Source organism: Athene cunicularia (assembly GCF_003259725.1).
Source record: "Athene cunicularia isolate RWA chromosome 9 unlocalized genomic scaffold, athCun1 chr9_part1, whole genome shotgun sequence".
Taxonomy (NCBI): domain Eukaryota; kingdom Metazoa; phylum Chordata; class Aves; order Strigiformes; family Strigidae; genus Athene; species Athene cunicularia.
In genome coordinates, this window is record NW_020799110.1 from 14,737,067 (window position 1) to 14,758,838 (window position 21,772).

General features: G+C 38.6%; 1 protein-coding gene across 16 annotated transcripts in view; it reads left to right on the forward strand.

Moving 5' to 3' along the window:
- The window catches only part of DLG1 (discs large MAGUK scaffold protein 1), a 143,806-nt gene that overhangs the window by 49,910 nt on the left and 72,124 nt on the right, over positions 1 to 21,772 (forward strand). Inside the window, exon 1 of one of the 16 annotated variants that reach the window (XM_026855088.1) lies at positions 20,054 to 20,436. The exons of 14 other annotated variants lie outside the window; for them this stretch is intronic. In XM_026855088.1, coding sequence (XP_026710889.1) covers positions 20,101 to 20,436 — 336 coding nt within the window. In that variant the 5' untranslated portion in view covers positions 20,054 to 20,100. Of the gene's footprint in view, positions 1 to 20,053; positions 20,437 to 21,772 lie in introns of those variants that run through there. One more of the 16 variants, XM_026855095.1, reaches the window with a different exon arrangement.

The window sequence follows — 21,772 nt, forward strand, 5'->3', positions numbered from 1 at the left end:
GGTCACCTTCTCCCTGGCAAGGTGGTAAGAGGACCTTTGCTAAAGAAGGACTTCGGATTTTGGGGTAGGGCATTTTTTGATTAGAGGGTCTTGTATCCTAAGGAAACAAGGAAGAAGTTGGTGATGGATATGGTAGCACAGTTTTTTGCTGTAGTTATTGCTAGGTTTATGCCCAAAAGAATAAATGTGTGCACAAGTGCATTGTGGCATGGAGGACTAGTCAGGTGTGAAAGGCCACAGCACCCTGAAGGCTACCAATCCATTTTCAAACATTAAAGGTGCCTTATTTACCAGTATTACCCATTTTTAATGTTGTTGAAAGATTCAAAGTGCCCATCTCATAGGAAAAAGGCAGCAGTGGAAACAGATGGTGTGAACAGGTACAAATGAAGTGAAGTGGTCATTCCCACTCTGCTTGGGGTGTGTTGCTTCCCAAACCCCTGTGTGTGGCTGTAACGTTGGCATGTGCCATGTGTTACTTCAGTTAATTGCTTGCCACACAGCAGTGGTGATAAGAACTGAACCGGTGCTCTGGCTACCTGCCGGCACTGCTTGCTGCCAGAGGGTTTTAGATTCCACTTCCCCTCACCTGTTCTTTCACAGCTGTTGATCTGTCTCACTCTGAGTTGATAACAGAATTTCTTCATATTTCTGTCCCATTGTGTCTCAGGAAAATTACTTTTTCCAGAATGAGTCAGAAATCTGGTAAGCAAAGGAGAAGGGGACACAGAATGTTTTGCTTTTGGAGTACTACTGGTACTCCAGGGGCTGTCTGTCTACATTGTGCCCAAGACTTTGAACCTTCAGGCAAGGCAGTCACTGGATCCCCTCTTAATCCATTGTTTTCAACTCCAGCTAATAACTCTGGTGGACTAACAGGGTCTTGCCGTATGAAACTAAATGCATGGCAGTGAAAGAGGTAGGACTCTTTAGGTCTGTTATATAACTTCACTAATTTATTTTATATTGTGATAGTTGCTCTCTCAGTTGAGGCTTGTATTGATTGACAAAGTGTTTGGAAAGTCAAATACAGGCCAGTCTGTCTTTCACCAGCTGTCAGCTTATTAAACAGGTCTAGCATGGTTCCTGTGGTATAGCATTTCTGTTTTGCTGCCAAAGCTGCTGTATATGTTTCAGTTAATACAATTATTAAGTAAATGACTGTCTGACAGAACCACTGAATCTAAAGTGAACACCATCTTCTTCCTGTTCTTCTATTTTGGTCTGCAACATCAAGAGCACTCTCAATTATGATTAAGGATGTGCAGGATGTTTTGTTTTAGTTTGAAGAAGCTAATGCAACAGAAATGTTTTAGAAGTTTTTAGAAACCATGACCTTGTCTTTTAGAATGATCTGCATCCATGCTTGAGAGCTGACGTGATACCATATGTTGTGCAACTTAAGAGAGTTTTAGTTCATACTCGGCTTGGAGTCTTGGTAAACTTTGTGTCCACAGCAATTCTGGGACATATGGTAGCTCAAGGAGAGTAATTGTTGTCTTGTTAAATGAGATAAATTAAAATCTTAATATGCAGAGCAGCTATGCAGTCTCTTTTGAGAATAATTTGGTTTTCTTTTCTGGAACCTCTCTTGGGGCCAGTGTTTTTCCCTGTACTCCAAAAGTTGAATTTGTCTTTACAAATAACAATTACTTACTAAAATTTTCAGTGATGCAGTTAGGCCCCCCCCTCCCCGAAAAGCATTTTCTATAATTCAGTTTTCTGTATGAATGTTTGAGTCATTTTATCTCTGTTGAATTTTTTTCTAGTTATTACAAGTGGTCCTACCCTGTGTACACTACTCAGTGTTATGTAAACTCCTAGTCCCTGATAGGTAATTTCTAGTTCTCTATTCCTTCCCTATCATCATATGAGTTTTATAGCATGATTTTTATTGTCACATAATAACCAGTGATTCCTGTTTCATATATGTTATTCTACCACCTCTTGAGACCAGTTTTCCTTATTCTACTAATACATTTTGAGACCTACATAGTACTGTGTATTGTTGTTGCTTATACCTGGACACAGAGTCAACCTCCCAAGTATTTCAGTGCATGGAAGCAAGAGTGTATTCTGCAGCTATTGTAAAATGCCAGGTTTGTATTGTCTGTAGAACCCTTTATAAAAGATGCCTTTGTAAGGCATGAACTCTTTTTGACTAAGCCTAACTCTTTGGACTATGCACACAACTTTTGGCACTGCAGGGGCAGGACAGTCTGAGTGAAGAATGTATCTTTCACTGCTTTCCCTGGGAGTGAGCTCAGACTAATGTTTGACGTGCCACTGTTTGCTGAACTTCAAGCACAAGCATAATGTGAAACGTTTCCAGTGCAGTTCATTTTTTGTATTACTTTGGCAGATTCATAAAAGACAAAATGTCAGGAATACATAAATCTCTTCATGTGATGCATCTTATATGCAGTTGGAATGAAGTGCCTCATCCTTGTTTATTTGTATAACCACAGCGTTCACACTTTGCTTGTCATGTAATGGCTCTGTAGTAGACAAGTCCCCTTGATGCTTTTGTCCCTTGGGAAGGATACTTCCTTTGATGCAGTTTCTAATGTGCCTTCTCAAATTTCATTCAAGTGAAGATTGCATAATTCTATATATGATTTGAGGAACATTTAACATTCTCCAGTTAGAAGATAACAGAAATCCTTATCAATTGGGACTGTTCCTGCAATAGATGCTTTGCTAACCACTGTATTAAATTCTAGCAGGTATAAGTCCGAAAGGGCACCATAGTTGCAGTGCTGGTCTCAGGGACATAGACAAAAATAACAGGAGTATAAAATACATCAGTAGACTTTGAGGAGGATATAACCATCCTGTCAGCTGTCATGTTCATGTTAAGCCAGCACTCTCAGTCCTTCCATTTTGTTGTTTACAACATTGATAGGAGCATTCCTGTTTCACAACAAAGACTGATAACTTTGTGCCATCTGTCAAAGAAGCTCAGAACAATGTAATACAGAGGCCAAATTCAGTACTGAGACATGTCGTTTTGTTGATACCACCACCACCTAGCAAGTCTTCCCTGAATCCCAAATGTACCCTTTGAGGACCAGCTGTTTCTGGTTTTTGTCCAAAGGAGCAACAGTCATTTCTATACCAGTCAAAATTAATTAGTTCAGTCTTGTCGCTGAAAGTAGTGTATCACGTCCAAAAAAAAAAAAAAAATTCTCTGATATATTCAGAAAGCTGCAGTATCTTTTAAACTATACCTTTGTTTACTTGAGATCATCACTGGCCACTTCAAACAATCGCCTCTTGCTACCAGCTTGAGTTTCTTCCAGGAACTGCTTGGACCCCAAGACAGTCTGCCCAGTAGTGCTTCCTGACGCTCCTGGGCCATGTACATTCTCTGTACCTCACTGATGTTTTACAAGTTACCTATCGGAAGCTGCTACTAGAGTAGATGCTAAAGTTGTTAAAGTTATGTTCTAATCTCCAATTTACCAATATGACTGATTCTTATCTTCTGGTGTGTAGAAGCCACCTGTTCCACATCAATGTGCGTTTAAGAAAAATGGTTACATGTTTTTCCTTTGGGCAGCTGGGGTAGGAGGAGGCACTTGTTTCAGTGGACTGTGATCGCTTGCCTTTTTTTAAGGTCCTCTCATGTATCAAAACCATAAAGTGGTTTTATTTTCTAAAAAACTGTCAGGGATCACAAAAATTGTACAGTTCTGTCACTTGCTTTCTGAAAGACTTAAACAAAGCTTCCTTCTATGTACTAGGTTTTTGTGCGCTCGCACACACACACACTCACGGCTCAATATCAAAAAAGCTTTCTGAAGGACAGTAGTCATTGTAGAGCAAAGATCCCCTTCTGCATCTATCTTTCATAATTTTAAGAAATCTTTGCCACCAACGAAAGCACTTCTGGACTTATTTTTCCAGTTGGTGTTCCTCAGGGTGTCTCTGTGCTGTTCGTTGCTGTTCATGTGACTTGGGTTGTCAGTATTGAATTTCATCTCGCTGCCTGTAACCCACTTCTCTAATACATCAGGCTTGTTCTACAGCTTGCTTCTGTTGTGCATTTGCTGCCCTTCCTTTTTTGTGTTTAGTTGCACATTAGGATGTAGTTGAGCTGATGTGTTCTCCAGACAGATAATAGAGATTTATGACTCATTTTGTCTCTCTTGTAAGCTGATCTTGGCATTTATGAATTTTTAGTCTTTTGCTCCGTTAAACTGTTTCCAATGCGTATTCTAGTCCCTTGTAACATCTCAGAAATGATACATCTGATTTAAGTAAAATCAGATCACTCTATCCATATTTTTTATAGAAAAGAAGAAAGTAGAAAAGAAGAAAGGTTTACTTTTAAAGTTTACTAGGACACTGGTAAAATAGAAGTGCTTATCCTTCTTTTTTTTTTTTTTCATGTCCTTGTAGTCAGCTTAAGAGTATTCTTTTTAATTTACCATTGTTTTTTTAATTGTTACTTTTATTGGAGACTGGTAGGTATGTAGTTGTGTCAGTCTTATAGTATGATGTCATATTTTATGGGATGCAGGTATAGTACAGGAATTTTCCTTGACCATGGAATCTTCAATTTCTTCCCACTGCTTTGTGTGATATTTACTGGAATCTGCTGTACCATGGGAATTGTTTTGAACGAGTCTTCTATCTGCTCCTCCTTTATTCTCTTTATTGGTGCTGCTTCATGGTGTGTATTTTTCCTTATATAAAATTGTTTCTCATAAGACTGATGCCTGTAGAAGTTGAGCAACCTGTATTATGCACCTCACAGGTAATAGCATTTGGTTTTTCTGACAGAGTAGGGAGCAGAGTAAAGATTAATTGTGCAAAGCAAGTTTAATTTCATAAGTAAACTGTAGTTGTTTTTCTTAGATAATGAACTGTATCTGACTGCACAGTGTGATGTAGCAGATGAGAAGGGAGTCAGTTTTCCCTCTGGAGAAGAAGGGAGAGGGAAATCTGGATTCTCTCTGTAGCCTGTACAGTATCCAGTCTGAAATCCTGGCCTGAAGAGGGATCCTGATAAATTGGGAGTGTTCAGAAAAGGTATTTTAATTGTAGATTGTGTTCAGGAAGACCTGCTTTAAAATTGGAAACCTAAGAACTTCTGCTTAGTTCATCCAGAGGAATGTCAGGAGTTGATTTGGTCACAGACTATAAATATAAAGGGATAGATTTTGGAAACTAGAAAGCTTGTTTATTTAGTAGAAAAAGGCATCTGTATTCCAAATCAGGGAACTGAAGCTAGACAAATTTAGTTAGGAAACTTAATTTTAAAGAATGGTATTAATGTAATAAGCATCTTAAAAGCGTAGTGGGACATGATGTAATTGCCAAATCAGGGTAATAAATTAGTATTTCCTGTGTAAAAAGCTTAACGACAAATCAGATTTGTACTTGAAAATGTCAAAATACAGACTCTCTGATTCAACATCTAATGTAATGACTTCAAACTGCCATTTGGAAGCTATAAACGGCAGGAAAGCAGTTTATATTTAAAAACCCCTCTTTTATTACATCCCTTTACTACTGCTTTTAGTTTTTATTCTAACTCTAATTTTTGTTACTCTTTTTAAAAAGATGAACACCATGGGGGAAAATTCCATCTACAACTTTTTAGAATTTGAGCACACTAAGCCTCATTAAAGAGTAGCACTTCAGTAGTTAGGTGCTAAATCAAGTGATATCAGGTGAATCAAGTGACTGTGAAATACTGATAATCAAGATGGTGAAAGTACAGACCTGAGACTGTATTCCCAGATGTCTGTTGAATGCCAAAGGAGATGCATATCTCAGAGCAAAAAGACCAGTTAGGGCTGTCCTACCTGTGAGCTCGGAGTAGTTCCTATGACTCGTTTTGCTGTATTAAAAATAGTAAGATTCAGGTGCCAGTAGTAGAGAATTTAAATTAATGTGTTAAGAGGCATAGGTGATCAATAGATGACATTTATTCAGGATTTCTTAAGGAACTTGTGTTTAATATGGCTGAACCATCCGCTATGTTGTGTGTGACCTTTCTGTTTAAACTGTGTGGGTATTCCTAGAATAAAAATGTTTAAAAAAGGCTAATATGATGCCCTTTTAAAAAAGAGCTAAGCTGCACTTTATGAGACTGAGCAGGTCTGATTTCCTTATTGTACAAACTTTGAGAAATTCTTTATTATTAAAATAGTATTAACAGGTAGAGGGATAAACATATTTTGACAAGAAGTCAGCTTGTCGTTGTAAAAGGAAAATAAAGACTTGCAGATCCTCCAGCCTTCTTTGAAAACAGGGTGCATGTAGATAAAAATCTACGTGGGAACATGTAGTCATCAGAAGGTTGTTAACATTACAGAAGTCTTTGAAAATGATGGGTTTTGGATCAAAGTCTGTTAAAATTAATGGTACCATGAGATAAAGGGGAAGGATGTTTTGTAGATTTTTTTATTTTTGAAATTGATTAAAACACATCGCTTCAACTGGGACTGGATTCCCAGAAGGTCGTAGTTGTGAATGGTTGACTAAGAGGGGGGGAGAAGCTGTGAGGCAGAGGCATATGATTTTTTTTCCCCTAAATTATTTTTATTTTCTGGTTAACTAAACTAGCTGCAGAGAATAGCAGACAAAAGTGAATGGGCACAAAAATAGCTGTTAACATTCATTGTAGAGTAATGAATGGGGAACAGAAGGATAATCCTGCATGTGTGCATATAGTGATAGGCTACAAATGAAATATTTCTATTCCAAAAAGAGACTTTGGAGTTGTCATTGATGGTTCTCTGAAAATGTCACCTTAGTCCTCTGCAGTAGTGAAAAGAGTAAATGAAATGTTAGATATTACTAAAGAAGTAGAGAATAAATCAGAACATGACACTGAGCATATTTCTGGAGTATCAATATTTTTGAATTTTTTTGTAGAGTTCCATTTAGCTTGTCTTAGGATATAGCATAATTTAAAAAGGAAATGGGTAGTAAAGTGTTAAGAGGAATAATCTAGTTATTTACAGGAACAGTTAATTTAAAAATAAAAAACCCCCTCAAACCCTGAGGGAGAATATGATAAAGACTTATAAAAATGAAATTAAGGTTCTGAATTAGAAGTTACTTAATATTTCTCTAATTCTAAATCTGTCACAACTGTCCTGTAAAACTTATACTAAAATTGTGAAAGTCACTGCACAAAATTCTGTGGAGAGGAGAAGGTTCAAAAAGAGAATGATTTCACAGTGGAGTTAAATGGATTTGCAAAAGACAGGCAGCTATTATAGATAGTGGTTCAGGAAGACCTTGACTGTCAGGTTCTGAGATGGTTTCCTGGGAAAATTACTGGACATATGTCTAACTCCTAATTGCCCAATTATCAGTTTTTGCTGTTAGTAAGATTCTTGACTAGTTAGGCCTTTTCTCTCATCCAGTATGGCAATTTTTACTGTTTGTGTGGAGCACATTTTTTTTAGTGGAGAGGGACATGAACTATCAAAATAATTTACCTGTGTCTGTAGTGCATTGTCTTATTTGATGTTTCTGAATAAATTACACTAGGAAAAAGCCCGTGGACCAATCTCTAGAGAGGATTCTGAAGCTTGGCAATAATGTGAGTTCAATGCAGGGAACAGAATCTCAGTTTCTGGCCTTTATGTCACTTGGCGATCATATGCTCGTTTGAACTAGAAGTCTCTGAGTCTAAGAAAATGTCATCTGACAGGTTCATCCCCTGAGTGATGCATCAGTCATGAGATGATCAGAGTGGCAGGAATTAATCTTGAAACGTATCTGGGGACGACTAGTGGATAGATTAGTAGTTTCAGAGAATGTGATAAAGGAAATGAGCAACAGGTAAATTCCCTCCTGTTGTCCTTAGAGCTGTCTAAATTAGAAACATTCTTCTTGTGTCTTGCTATGCTTTCTAAGTACAGTAGATATATTGCTGTGGATCTCATACAATCATGAAATATTCTTGTGTTCTAATGCAGTTGGGCAATGGCAGGAGTGCTGGCAGGTTGCTTTTTATCTGGTGCTTGAGAGGTGGGCCTGTACAAATCTCATGAAATTCAGCAAGGCCAAGAGCGGGGTCCTGCCCATGGGTCGAGGCAATCCCAAGCAAAAATCCAGGCTGAGTGATGAGTGGATTGAGAGCAGCCCTGTGGAGAAGGACTTGGGGGTGTTGGTGGGTGGAAATCTGACTATGAGCCAGCAATGTGTGCTCGCAGCCCAGAAAGCCAATCGTGTCCTGGGCTGCATCAAGAGCAGTGTGGGCAGCGGGACGAGGGAGGGGATTCTCCCCCTCTACTCCACTGTCATGAGACCCCCCTGCAGTGCTGTGTCCAGCTTTGGGGGCACCAACATCAGAAGGACACAGACCTGCCTGAGTGGATCCAGAGGAGGATCATGAAGATGATGAGGGGCTGGAGCACCTCCCTTATGAGGACAGGCTGAGAAAGTTGGGGGTGTTCAGCTTGGAGAAGACTCTGGGGAGAGCTTATAGCGTCATTCTAGTACTGAAAGGGGGCTGTGGGAAAGCTGGGGAGGGACTCTTGATCTGAGAGTGTAGTGATAGGACAAGGGGTGATGGTTTTAATCTGCAAGAGGGTGGATTTAGATTAGATATAAAGAAGGAGTTCACTGTGAGGGTGCTGAGGCCCTGGCAGAGGTTGCCCAGAGAGGCTGTGGCAGCCCCCTCCCTGGCAGTGTTCAAGGCCAGGTTGGACGGGGCTGTGAGCAACCTGGGCTGGTGGAAGGTGTCCCTGCCCATGGCAGGGGGTTGGAACTAGATGATCTTTAAGATCCCTTCAAACCCAAACTATTCTGTGATTTTATGATTATTACTTTCACCTCATTTCTTTTAATGCAGGACTTGAAAAATGTGTTTGACAGCTTCTGATTTGGGTTTGAGCCTCACTAACCAGACACATTTTGTTTTCTGATTCCTCAAATTTAAATCAATTAAGTAGTTATCTATTTATACCATTACCACTAAATAATTTTCATTATTAATTTTTCATTTGTTTCACCTCTGTTTCTTTATCTGCTCATTTCTACTGATATTGCACTGCTCAGGTTTTATCAGTTGTCCTTCAACTTCAGCAACCATAATCAAATGAAGTAGAATGTACTGTAAAATACAATTTTCTACTTTAATTTTTGCTTGCTGGAAAAAAAAAAATGCAAAAAAACCCCCAACTGGGATATCTGTCAAGGTCCTTCCAGCAGCAGTGATTGGAGTGTTAGGGAAGAGTTTATAAACCCAGGACAAACAGGTATGATGCTTCTTCTGAGGGCTTTCATAGCTTTCTGTCTGTTCCAGTGTAGGGATTTAAGAGCTGGACATGACTTGTGGGTTTAGTAACTCTGAGTCCCTGAGTTTTCATTGACTTGGCCAGCCTTCTTGTAGCGGCAAGGACTCAACAGTGAAAGGAACACGTTCTGCTTGATTGTTGCCTAATTAGGGGAGGAGAGTCAGGGTTATGAGACCTGTTCTTGTGCACTTTGTTGAAAGATTTTTTTACTGCAAACCAGTATTGGAAACAGAATTCAGATTAAGAAAATACTCTCTCCTTGGACTGAGGAGTCAGATTCTGTCTGTTCTGTTGTTGGCCCTATTTGATTTTAGTTTGATCTTAAAGGCATCTGGGGATTAGATGGGCTGTTGGAGCAGCCTGTGCACTGGCCTGAGAAGTGGAAACTTTTGAACCTCACATGTCAAAGTCAGCCTGAAACCCAGAACTCACTCATGGTCTGGCCACTGTTATAAAAGTGTGGATAAAGGTACATTTAGCTTGGTATCTTGTTATTCTGAGGATGTAAGAATGAAGAAAGTTTTTTGAGTAATTGTGGTAGGGAGGTAAATAAATGCAGGCTGTGACCTTGCTTCTTTTTTCATTTAAACTGTTTAGTATAGAAATGTTTTATTGATGTCTATTAGCTTCTCAGTGTTTTAAGTGCTTGAATCATTAGTAGAATTGTGTGAATCACTGGTAGAATTGTGTTGTGTAATTAGGGATTATATAAAATTAAACTGCAGAATTTTCTTTAAATAGTTTGTGATTTTGAGGGACTGAGAAATCCTGTTTAGCTTTTCCTTAGTTGTAAATTCAGAAGTCAGAACCCTTGTCTTAGCCCTTCCTACACATGTTTCTGTAATGAAGAATTTAAAATATTTGTATCCTAAATACTTCAAACATTTTGTTGTAGATTAGGCATTTCATTTATCGGGACTAAATGGAAATTGTCAAAAATGATTGTGTAAACTAGTTTTCTGTCAAGATTAGACCAAAACCATTAATGGAATTAAAGTCATAAGAAAAGCTGACATTGTTTCATGTTTTCTATAGTATTCTGAGAAACTTAAGATGCTTCTTATAGCATTTATTATTACCCACTTTTTTTCAGGTTGGTATGGGTAATATTTCTTTTATTCAGAGTAAATGAGGCAAGGATGTGCCACACAACATATGACTGATAGATGTTTTGGTCCATGTGATACCAACACAAAATGTTGACTTTATGTGATCAGGATGACCCGCTTATTGGATGAGGGAAAGTCTGTGGATGTTGTTTACCTTGACTTTAGTGAGGCCTTTGACACAGTTTCCCACAGCAATCTCCTAGTCAAACTGGCTCCTCATGGCTTGGATGGGCACATGCTTTGCTGGGTAAAAAACTGGCTGGATGATCGGGTCCAAAGAGTTGTGGTGAACAGAGTTAAATTGAGTTGGCGGCCAGTCACAAGTGGTGTCCCCCAGGGCTCGGTTTTGGGGCCACTCCTCTTCAACATCTTTATTGATGATCTGGATGAGCGGATCGAGTGCACCCTCAGTCAGTTTGCAGATGACACCCAGTTGGGTGGGAGTGTTGATCTGCTCGAGGGTAGGGAGGCTCTGCAGAGAGACCTGGACAGGCTGGAGCCATGGGCTGAGCCCAACTGGGGGAGTTTCAATAAGGGCAAAAGTCGGGGGCTGCCCTTGGGCCACAACAACCCCCAGCAGCGCTACAGGCTTGGGGAGGAGTGACTGGAGAGCTGCCAGTCAGAGAGGGACCTGGGAGTGTTGATTGACAGCCGGCTGAACAGGAGCCAGCAGTATGCCCAGGTGGCCAAGAAGGCCAATGGCATCCTGGCTTGTGTCAGCAATAGCGTGGCCAGCAGGGACAGGGAAGGGATCTCACCCCTTTACTCATCACTGGTGAGGCCACACCTTGATTCCTGTGTTCAGTTTTGGGCCCCTCACTACAAAAAGGACATTGAATTATTTGAGCACGTTCAAAGAAGGGCAACGAAGCTGGTGAAGGCTCTGGAGCACAGGTCTGATGGGGACCGGCTGAGGGAACTGGGGGTGTTTAGTCTGCAGAAGAGGAGGCTGAGGGGAGCCCTCATCACCCTCTACAGCTCCCTGAAAGGAGGGTGCAGAGAGCTGGGGATGAGTCTCTTTAACCAAGTAATAAGCAATAGAACAAGAGGGAACGGCCTCAAGTTGCTCCACGGAAGGTTTAGACTAGATATTAGGAAGCATTTCTTTCCAGAAGGGTTGTTAGGTATTGGAATGGGCTGCCCAGGGAGGTGGTGGAGTCTCCATCCCTGGAGGGGTTTAAGAGTTGGGTCGACATAGTGCTGACGGATCTGGTGTAGTTGGGAACTGTCAGTGTTAGGTTAATGGTTGGACTGGATGATCTTCAAGGGCTTTTCCAACCTAGACGATTCTGTGATCCCTGATCTTCCCTGGTACTGACACAAAATGGCAAGTCTTGCACATTAGCTCTGACTCCAGCAGAGCCATGAGGTTGTCACTGCAGTGTCTTCTTCCCAGATGAGGTTGACCACCTGATCTCAGCACTGAACCTCATCCTTCGGCTCCTGTGTGTCTGTCCTGAACAGGTGAGTCCTCATGGAAACTGCAGGGAACTGTTTACATTGCTTCTGTATTCAGTTTGGATACACAAGGGCTTAGTTTGCTCCATTTTAGTTCTAGTTTGAGCTGACTTAGCCTAGTTCCAGTTCATGAGATGGACAGGCTGTTTTTATACGGAACCCAGAACGGCTCAGGTTTCCCAGCTCTGCTTGAGAGGTTAAGCAGCTTCTGCACTGCCTGGGTATGGGTGCACCATAGCTGTGTTTGTCCAGCACTGATCATAAACAGATCAAATCTGACTTCTGTTTCTATGGTGCATTTAACCCAAAATCCAGTTAAAATGCCTCCTATGAATAATTACAGACCAGGAAACAGTTTGTATGCCTTGTTTTTAAAACCACATTGTCTTTAGTCAACACTGTAAACTTAGAATTACACATAAATGTTTTTCTATTGCAAGGTTGCAGAAGGCTATGTTATTTCCAATGTTATACTGAAAAGTGCTAGAATCTTTAGGAATTTTTAGCAAATAACATTGTAAGAAAAAAGCCTTTATTTACTTGTGGAGTGAAAATTTGCTCAAGTAATGCTAGGCATTAGAACTGTTAAAACTTTTATAGTATTTTAATTTGCTGAAGACGATGAATGTTTGACACTACATAAAAGATGCCTATTTTGCTGAAATGTTGCAAGGCTCCTATGACTCATTCTAGAGCCTGGATGTGTTGTATAATGGTACTTATTTTGAGATTGTATTATAACTGCATGTTGTCATGGAAGCAAGTCTGAGGAGCTTCCAGTGTTTCCATGGTGTAAGAATGAATAAAATCAGATGAGGTACCTATCTAGTAATTGCATGGTAAAGATTTTAGCCTTAGCTCTGAGCAATGAGAAAGCAGAGCATCTGGATAGCAATATAAAGCTATCAGAATTGTAGTGATAATAATAGTTATGTTTGGGAGGAATTCTGCATGTATAAAGTTAAAATGCTAATGCCACTTATATGTACGAAGCCTTTCATAAATGAAATAAGGAGTGACTTCAGCATAAAGCCGCTTTATGTGTAAATGTTTCTTACCCTAAAGAAAAAACAGATAGTGCTTTAGATGAGGTGAGGCCCATGTGCATATTTTCCATATTTTATGAATAATGTTTCTTATAGATGTACTCAAAAAAACCTCCAACCCTCAACCAAAAAAACTTTTGGAGAAGAGTAGTGAGGTAGTTTTAAGAGTTAATGGATGTTTCTAGTATTGAGAGAGATGACTGTAGTATTAGAGCTAGATAGATACACAACATCTTTGCTATTTGAATGAGGTATAAAGAGCAAAATAAGCATGCTGTCTAGAAGGATTTAATTATTCCCTGAATAATTCCGAAATAATTGGTAATTATGTATTCTGAGAGCTTATAAGAAGTGTCATATCTACTAAAGCATGTAAACAGTACCAAATCTTTATTGTTGTATTTTGGTTTAATAGGGTTGTCAGGAGGGAACATAGTCTATCACATCTCACTTTACTACCACAGCATAACCTTTCTCCTGTGAATTTCAAAGACTAAAATATTGACACCCTAGAGCTGCCATTATTTTTCTGTAATAAAGTCTTAGAACACATTTTCTCTTTGCTTGGGCTTGTTCTGATGCTGAAACCCTGCTTGGGCTTCTTTGTGGAGTCTAGCATTATAATGAAAGCTACCATTCTTAAGGCTGTTATTTAAATAGAGCTTTCTAGGCCTTGCTTTAAGTTGCAAATTATATGCATTAAATTCATTCTCAATAGCACTTATGAACCTAAATGAGGAGCCTTGTAATTCTATTTTGAGTTCAGAGCGCTGGCTTGCATGGTGAATACAGATGCATAGGGTTCAGTGCCAGACATTTCTTTTAGTATTTGAAAAACAAAAGTCACAGATTACCTTTTTTTTAAACCAATATTCTGCGTACATTTTGTGTATTATGGGTTTGGAATATGACTGAGATTGAACCATTTAAGCAGTTCCTGAGAGTACTAGTTTGAGCTAAGTGAATCTTTCTGAATACCAGACATCAGAAATGGATAGTGGTGGTCTCCTCTGTATGAAACGTTGTGATGTCAAGTCTATAAGGGTACATTTTTAGATCCTGACAGAGAGAGGAGAGGTTGGTTGCTGAAAACTGTTCTATTGAGACTATTGTAGATATTTGCATGAGATTCTTATCATCAAACCACCACTGGATACTGTGTGAGAGTGCTGGTGATAATTTTGTAGTTCCAGGTGCCCCATTTCTGCTTTGCAGGTGTCCATTTATCTCGTATGCAAAGCTCTGCTTTTGCTACAGAGTAGAACTTCATCTCACAAACTGCTGGATAAAATATTGCTTACTAGGCCTCAGCAAGAGTTTTTCTGTTACTGCCTTTGCTGCTTTACTTCTGTTTGAGTAATCATGGTGCAAATTGTTCATCACTGGGTTCTTTTTGTAGTTGAAGATTGCAATAAAGAATTGACAGTAAATAAATTGCTTATTTGTCTTTAAATTAGTTCAGGTCATTGTCACCATCTGTGATTATACTGATATTCTGCTATGATTGTTTTTCCCCTTCAAAGATATTTATTTATGTTTTAAGTTCAGAATTTTAAGTTCATTTGAGTTCATTGTAAAATGCTGTGGGGTTTGGGGAGGAAACTAGGTTAGAGAATCAATTTGTTGACAGAATTAAAACAAAACAAAACAAAAACAAACAACAACCAAAACCAAAGAACCAGATAGCCCCTACAGTTTAGACATATCTAACATGCTAGCTATGTGCTCACATAGATACATATTCAAGAGCCATGGTTTACTCTGAAAAAAGTGAGACCTAAAATCAAGTCACAGGCATTCAGAGTAGTTCTTTTAATCTACAAGGGCTGGCTGGGTAGATCTTATCCTTTCTGGGATCCACAAAACTTTCATATCTTTGTTACAATACTTATCTGAACTAATGTTACAGCTCCAAGATGGCTTGCCTGCCCTCAAAATCTCTCAGTAAAACCACTGTGTACTAACCAACCCATCTTCATGTAGACATACCCTGACAGGCTTCAGTCCCAGCTTCTTCATTTCTGTGCTTTCTGCCCAAACTCTCCTTGGAGAGACCTGGATAGCATCCAGGTGATCTAGGTATTTTTATTCTTTGATCCTTGGGAGACCATGGGAATCGGTCTTTGCTCCATCATGGCAAGGAACCCCTTGAAGGGGTAGAAGGGTCAGAAACCCGAATCTGAAGCCAGAAGTTCTTCATGCTTGTATCATTGCAGAAGGATAGGTAGACTTAATTGTAACCACCTGTGGGTTGAGGCCATCATAATTAAGCTTATCATTTACTCTCTTAAGGTTTTGTGGTAAATCAACTTACTGTTGAAAAACAGTATGGAGTATGCTGACATGGGCAGGAGAATCTAAAAGATTCCCCCACCCCCATGAAGTATGTGTGATGTAAATTTGTGACAACATTTGTAAGCATGAGTGGTTAAAAAGCTGAAAAAGTGCATATATTTTAAATAATTTGGGTTTTAGCCACTGTGTATGAAACAGATATGGTATCTGTATCAAAACTGGAGAATTATTGTACTAACATGCTGAGCAAGGTGCACAGGTGAGTTTGAGTTCATCAGACAGTAAGCACATTTTTAAAGCAAAGCAATGGTCCATTGATAAAAGAAAATCTTTCTCACGTGAAACAAATAACAAACCCGTAGAGAGAAAAATCTTGAGTCATACTTCTATTAATGGTATTATTTTTTTATTTTTTTGGTGGTTCTGCTTCCCATCGTATGTATTCAGCGTATTTTAAGCTCTAGACTAGCTTATCAGCAATAACGGTACTCATGCCTGGGTAGGATTGGATCTTCTGTCTTCACAGTTCTCAAAATTCAGATACATGCAACATATTAGCATATCTGATTGTGTTATAGGCTGTTTTGATATATGAACACTGTTTGGAGTTTCGGTACTTAAATGATTGCTTATGTTCAGATAGTTCTACACTTTTTTAAGCTCTTGTAAAACTTGGTAATCTTTTATTTGATTTTTGTGAAACTTTGTTTGACAGTAGGGAAATACTTCTGATGTATCCTTGATGCTACATTTTGTTTAAAGTCCTGGAGAAATACACTCAGGAAAAATATGGGTGTCTTAAATTTATTGCTTAACAGCTTAATTCACTGACATTGTAGTACTAAGGACCTGCCCAGGCCACAGGGATGGCTCTGACTGAGGGAGGTGTATGGGAGTGTTGATGCTAGCTGTGTGCTCAGGTTTAGATGTGCTGGGCAGCATCCAGATAACATGGATTATGGATGAGAATGGATGGGAGTTGCGCTTTATTCTTACCACTGTCAGACCCCACCAAACAGCCTTAAATCCCTGGAGGTGTGTTTAGATGAGTATTGAGTTTTGTGATTTTGAGGAAGATGGATGCAATGTTTTTAAAATAGCAGACTTCACTAGTGAAATGTCCTGTGGCATTCTAGGATGTAGCTCAAAGAAAAGATACAAAACTACACTGCCAGACCTTGAATTATATATCTATAGAAAGAAAATATGACTTTTATATTCAGCTTTGTCACTGGGTAAGGCAATAGGAGTGAAATACAGAATTATGTTTGGAGGATTCTCTCAGCTATTAGAATTGTTTTTTGAAGTATTGGAAGTTGGTTATCGAAGCTTTAAAACAGGCCTTTGCAGTAGACATTGCTGGTCAAATATTAGTACTATTTTCCCTTTCCGTGGGTATTGTTGTTATCCAGTTATCTGAGTGGGTGTTACAGAATGTGGAAAGAAAATGATCCTTGAAGAAATACTACTTGTAAAAATTATTGGTACTTTAACAGTTTGCTTCAAAGAAGTGTGCACTGTACATTCAATGCGGTAATTTAAAAGAATGAAATATTGATGATTCAGCTTTGTGTTAGCAACAAATTGTTCAGAGTTAGTATGTAATATGAAAACACAACCTGATCTTGAACCCCTTCTGGTTATGAAAAATCACTTAGCCCTTGATATTAGAGCAGTTCGTGCTAGTAATTAGTACAGTCTGCAGAGAACACTTGCAGGTTCAGGCTTTCTGCAGTCAAAAGATGATCTGCCAAACCTGTGCAGCTTTAGTTACATAACTGCTTTTTCTTGCTTTGAATTATGCATATGTCCTCACTGCTTTGCCAGCGATCTGTGTTTTTCTTTTTTCTACCAGTGCGACTGTAAGGCAGGCTCTGCCTTACCTCACATGCGTGAATGTAATTAGGCAGAATGATCCCCGTGACTCAACTATCTGATTAATCTGTTTTAATAACATTCTTGTTGCCCTCTCTACTTTCTTTTTTCTTTTTTTTCCTGTTGTCTGTTTTCATTTTGTTTACATCATGATTGTTCTAGATAAGCCTTGCTATGTTTTGATTATATATGTCTTTTTTCTTCCTCCTGTGTTTTTTTGACCAAGATTCACTTTCCATAGTTGCATAACACTGCATTTTGATGTGTCCTAAGCTTTTCCACTGGAGATTGCCCTGGAACACCATGCGGCCCTGGATGGGTTAGGTATTCTGCCTTGTACCTCCGGTTCCTTGGCTGTATTTTGGTGCTTGGACTGTTGCTCTTGGAACTACAGGTGCTTTTAAGATTTTGTTTTATTTAATTATGGGTATCTTACTGATATCATCTTAGGGACCAAAGGCATGAAGACTTACAGAAAAAAAAACCTTGTGCTGTTACCAGTTACCTGCTACATCCTCTTCATTCTTTTGCCACTGAAGTCAGCATGTCTGAAAGCACATTGGAGAGATGTGAATTCCTTTGTCTGGTCTCTTGCCTTGTGTCTTCCCCTTTCTTGTTTGGAAGAGAATATAGGAAGCACAACATCAGTGTTTCCAAGAATATAGTATCAAGCATCACCTCCCCTTGCCCTCCCTGTCTCACTTAGCATGCTTCAAAGCTGATTGTCTTCTTAATCAAGAGGCTCTTTGGTCTATGTGTTTTCAACAAAGTTGATGCCTCCAGGAATAAGATGTTCTTTTGAATCTGGAACATCACCTATTTTGGGATTTATTATGTACGCAAGAGAAAAGCCTTATACCCAAAACCCCTTGCTTCTTCCTTTCTACATTTTAGTAATTAGACAGTGTCCTGCTGGATAGAAAATAGAGAGTACTGATATGCAAGTAAAATGGGTGGTATGAATGCAGCCTGCTAAACCTCCAGCAATCTTGATAAAATCTATGGCAAAAAAATGTTTGTTTGTGGTCTACAAAAGCATCCCTTTGGCACACTGTTGCCAAAGAGGATACTGGTACAGAGGCTTTGACACAAGACATAGTCTCTGTCCAAATAATCCCTGCAGACTGGAGAACATGCTTAGTATTAATGCATATGTGGCAGTTTCTCAGAGGAGAAAAAGTTAGTTGTGATGTGCTGGTTTTGAACTGTTTACCTATATGCACATTCACAACATGCTTGTCTTCCTCTCTGCCTTTGCCCTTCAATAACAGAATCTAGAGATCTTGGGTTTTCCAGTACAGAACAACCTGGGTGTATCTGCCCAATTATGTATTAGAGGAACAGAGTCCTCCAGCTCCCTGATGCTTCAGAGGCAAAAGGCACACCTACCATACGCATGCACAAGTCTATGAATGTTTGTATGACCAACACATTTTCAGCTTCTGTCACGGGCCAGAAGCCCTTCTGTCTCTGCATTTATGAATATTGCTTTAATGATATGTTATGCAGCTCTTGCTTACATCCATTCTGGGTAGAAGATGAGACATGGCAGCTCTTGGTGATTAGAGGAGCAGCTGTCAGTTCCTATTTAGCTCTTAATATCCATGCTATAAATAACTGCAAATGTTTGTACTTAGGTCTATATATCTAGATTTTTATTCTGTGTGTAAAAATTGTGCCGACTCATATTATTTAAATATTCAGATTTGCTGTAGGAAGGTGTACATGTATTAATGCTAGGAACTGATGAAATCTCTCTATTTTATCCAAATACAGTACATCTGACCAAGCGTTGTTTCCTGTGGGCTGGTGTCCTTCATTCTTATCATACCCAGTGCCAGATACTCAGATTCACAGTATATTCCTAGAACAGCACCATGGGGCAAGAGGCAGATGGTGTGTGCTGTGGCTGGCTCAGAGCTGTGCAATGCTGGTTGTGTGTCCACTGTTGAGAGGGCTACATGACCACTGACTTGAGCCTGCTTCTTCCTTCTGTAAGGCTGTGAACATTGGTGTCTCTAGCTGTCAATTTATGTAGACCCTGGGAAATGAACTTTGGCTCCTTACCTCTTTTTAGGATGATTAATTTAAAAATGGCTTGAAAAGTTAAATATTCAACAGCACAGTTAAATAATCAACTCCTCATTTTGTGTTGGTGTTGGTGTTTGGTGTTTTTTTTTTGTTTTTGTTTTTTTTTGGTTTTTTTTGAGTAGGGATAGGAGTTGTTTTGGAGCTTTTTTGTCTTGAAAATTGGGGTGAAAATGTAATATAGAGATCACGCATCCTTGGCATTAAAAACTGAATAAAATATAAATAACTCAGGTTCATTTAAATGTCTGTTTTGTTTTGTTTTTTTTTTTTTAAAATCTTTTATGTTAAACAATGTGCATCTTAAAATTGTGATCTCACAGTGCTGCTGTATTTCATGGGAATGCAACTCAAAATTATTAACACAAAGTAATTCTTGTTATTGTTATGATATGAATAAATTTGTTTTCTGTGATGGAAGTTTAATGTTGAAATCTTGCATGTGTCTGTCCATTCACAATTCATACGCTTTTCATCATAAGCTTCTTTAAATTGATTAGTTTTTTGTACCCATAAAGTGTTCAGAAAAGTAGGGGAATTGGTCTATTTTAAAATTTTCTAGATGTAAACCTTGGAGAAGTTTTGAGATGGTAAAATACAACCAAGTTTAGGGATAGTAGGATCTTAGGGGAGAAAGAAAACTATAACCTTTCATAGCTTCTTTTTAATAAAGTCAGATGACTTTTGCCATCTATTCAATAATTTGTGCATTGCATTGATTATTTATGCACAGCAAATTGACTGTTGTGCGGTGGTTCAATGGTGCTCTTTAAATAGAGTGAGAGAGTACGTAACATGCAGTACTAGCTAAAACAGCATTTAGTGTTTCCTCCTATGACCATAATCTAGAAAACAATAATATTTTAAATATTTTTTACTTTCTTGGGAAGCAATATTTTGGTTTATTTTCCCTGCATTTTTTTTTTTTTTGCAAAAAGGACTATCTTTGTTGCTAGTTTCATGACTACTCACTGTCATGACTACAAATACTGTGGTGCCACAGATGACAGTGAAATGGGAACGCTCAAGCTCACTGATATAACAAGGAGCCCAAGAATGGAAATACGTCAAAATCTTCATATGCAGCCAAAGCAGCCTGTTCAGCATCAGCAGCGGGCACTGAGCTTTTGTACATCTTTTAGTTCATCCATGCTGCCAGTGTCTTCCAAACACAGAGGAAAATTTATAAACCTACGTGATAGTGTAAAAAAGAGTCCTACAAAAAGCACAGCAAAAGTAAAAGCTGCTAGTGGTTGGATGTCTGATGGCTCATGTTCTAGTTGTTCTTTAGAAAAGGTATGTATTGCACTAGGTATTTATAGATGTGCAATTTGGATGCAAACTTTAGAAAGTATGTCACACTTTTTTTCTTTCTGTAGTGTTATCCCTGCTATTTCTAGAGACTTATTTTTCTGTTGTATTTCATAGCTAGAAAACAAAGTAGCAATAATTGAAATTGTGCTAGCAAAAAAGTACTGCTCATTGTTTTCCCATTAAGATTGTTGCACTATATACAGTGTGGGTTTTTACAGTAATTTATTCAGAGTGAGCAAAGTCTGGTTTGCTTAATTTCTGTTCTCCAAAATATATCTTTTAGTACATTACAAAGAGCAGCATTATGGAATTTGCTGGTTTAGTTGATCTTCAGGATGTGTATGGTGCCCTGATCTAATTTCAGGTTAGCTTGTATTTCCTCTCAGAAGGAGTTACTGTGTGTTGGTTAAACATGAGAAAATGGGTATGTTCTTCCTTTTCAAACATCTCAATGTTAAATTGGGAGGCAGTAGTTTTAACTGATCACTTAAGGCATTATTATCTAGCTTTTTTTAAACATACCACTTAAATGATTTTTAAAAAATATAAATATTAAAGTCAGTCCTAACACTTTAAAAAAATTACTTGATATTTATGATACTGTTGTAACAGGATGGCTTTTTGTTGTAGGTGTTAACACATTTATTTAGGATGACAGATTTTGGTAAAGTGAGTTACTGTTCAAGTAATGCATTCCTGTGAATAATGATCTATCATAATTGTGTGCTATAGTTCATATATATTCAAAACAGGGTTTTTAATTGGCCCACTACTTTCTTTGTAGTTAAGATTGATTTGTGTCCATTTAAACCAGGATCATTAAATGCTTTAGCCAGACATCTTTAAATAAAGTTATTCTGAGGTTAAACTTTTGTTTTTCAGAGTACTTCAGTGTATTTTTTTGAGAATTCCTAAAAATTACAAATGTTATTTGAAAATTCCTAGGAAGTGGAACATTGAAAGCAATACTCTGGGCTATTGGAGTGTATTCAGCTGCTCACACACGTGTTTCATATCATAATTTTCTGACTGATTATGTGCCATACTAAAATAAAATTAGTATTTCTCTATTATAAGGAAGTTCCAGGTCTTCTTTGTCTGGTGATTAAAAAATCTTTTAATTTCTTGGATTGTCCTTTCTTGTGGTAGCTGTGGTGCCTGCATCAGTTCACTGTATTCCATGAAACATTCAGGTGAAGACAGTCTTACCTTCATTTGGATTTGCACATCCTTTGAAAGTAGTTGCCAGTGTTGTCACCTCTTTCCTCACCCACACAGTAGTGGAGGAGACAGCAGGAACAATGCCAGGATGCTTGGA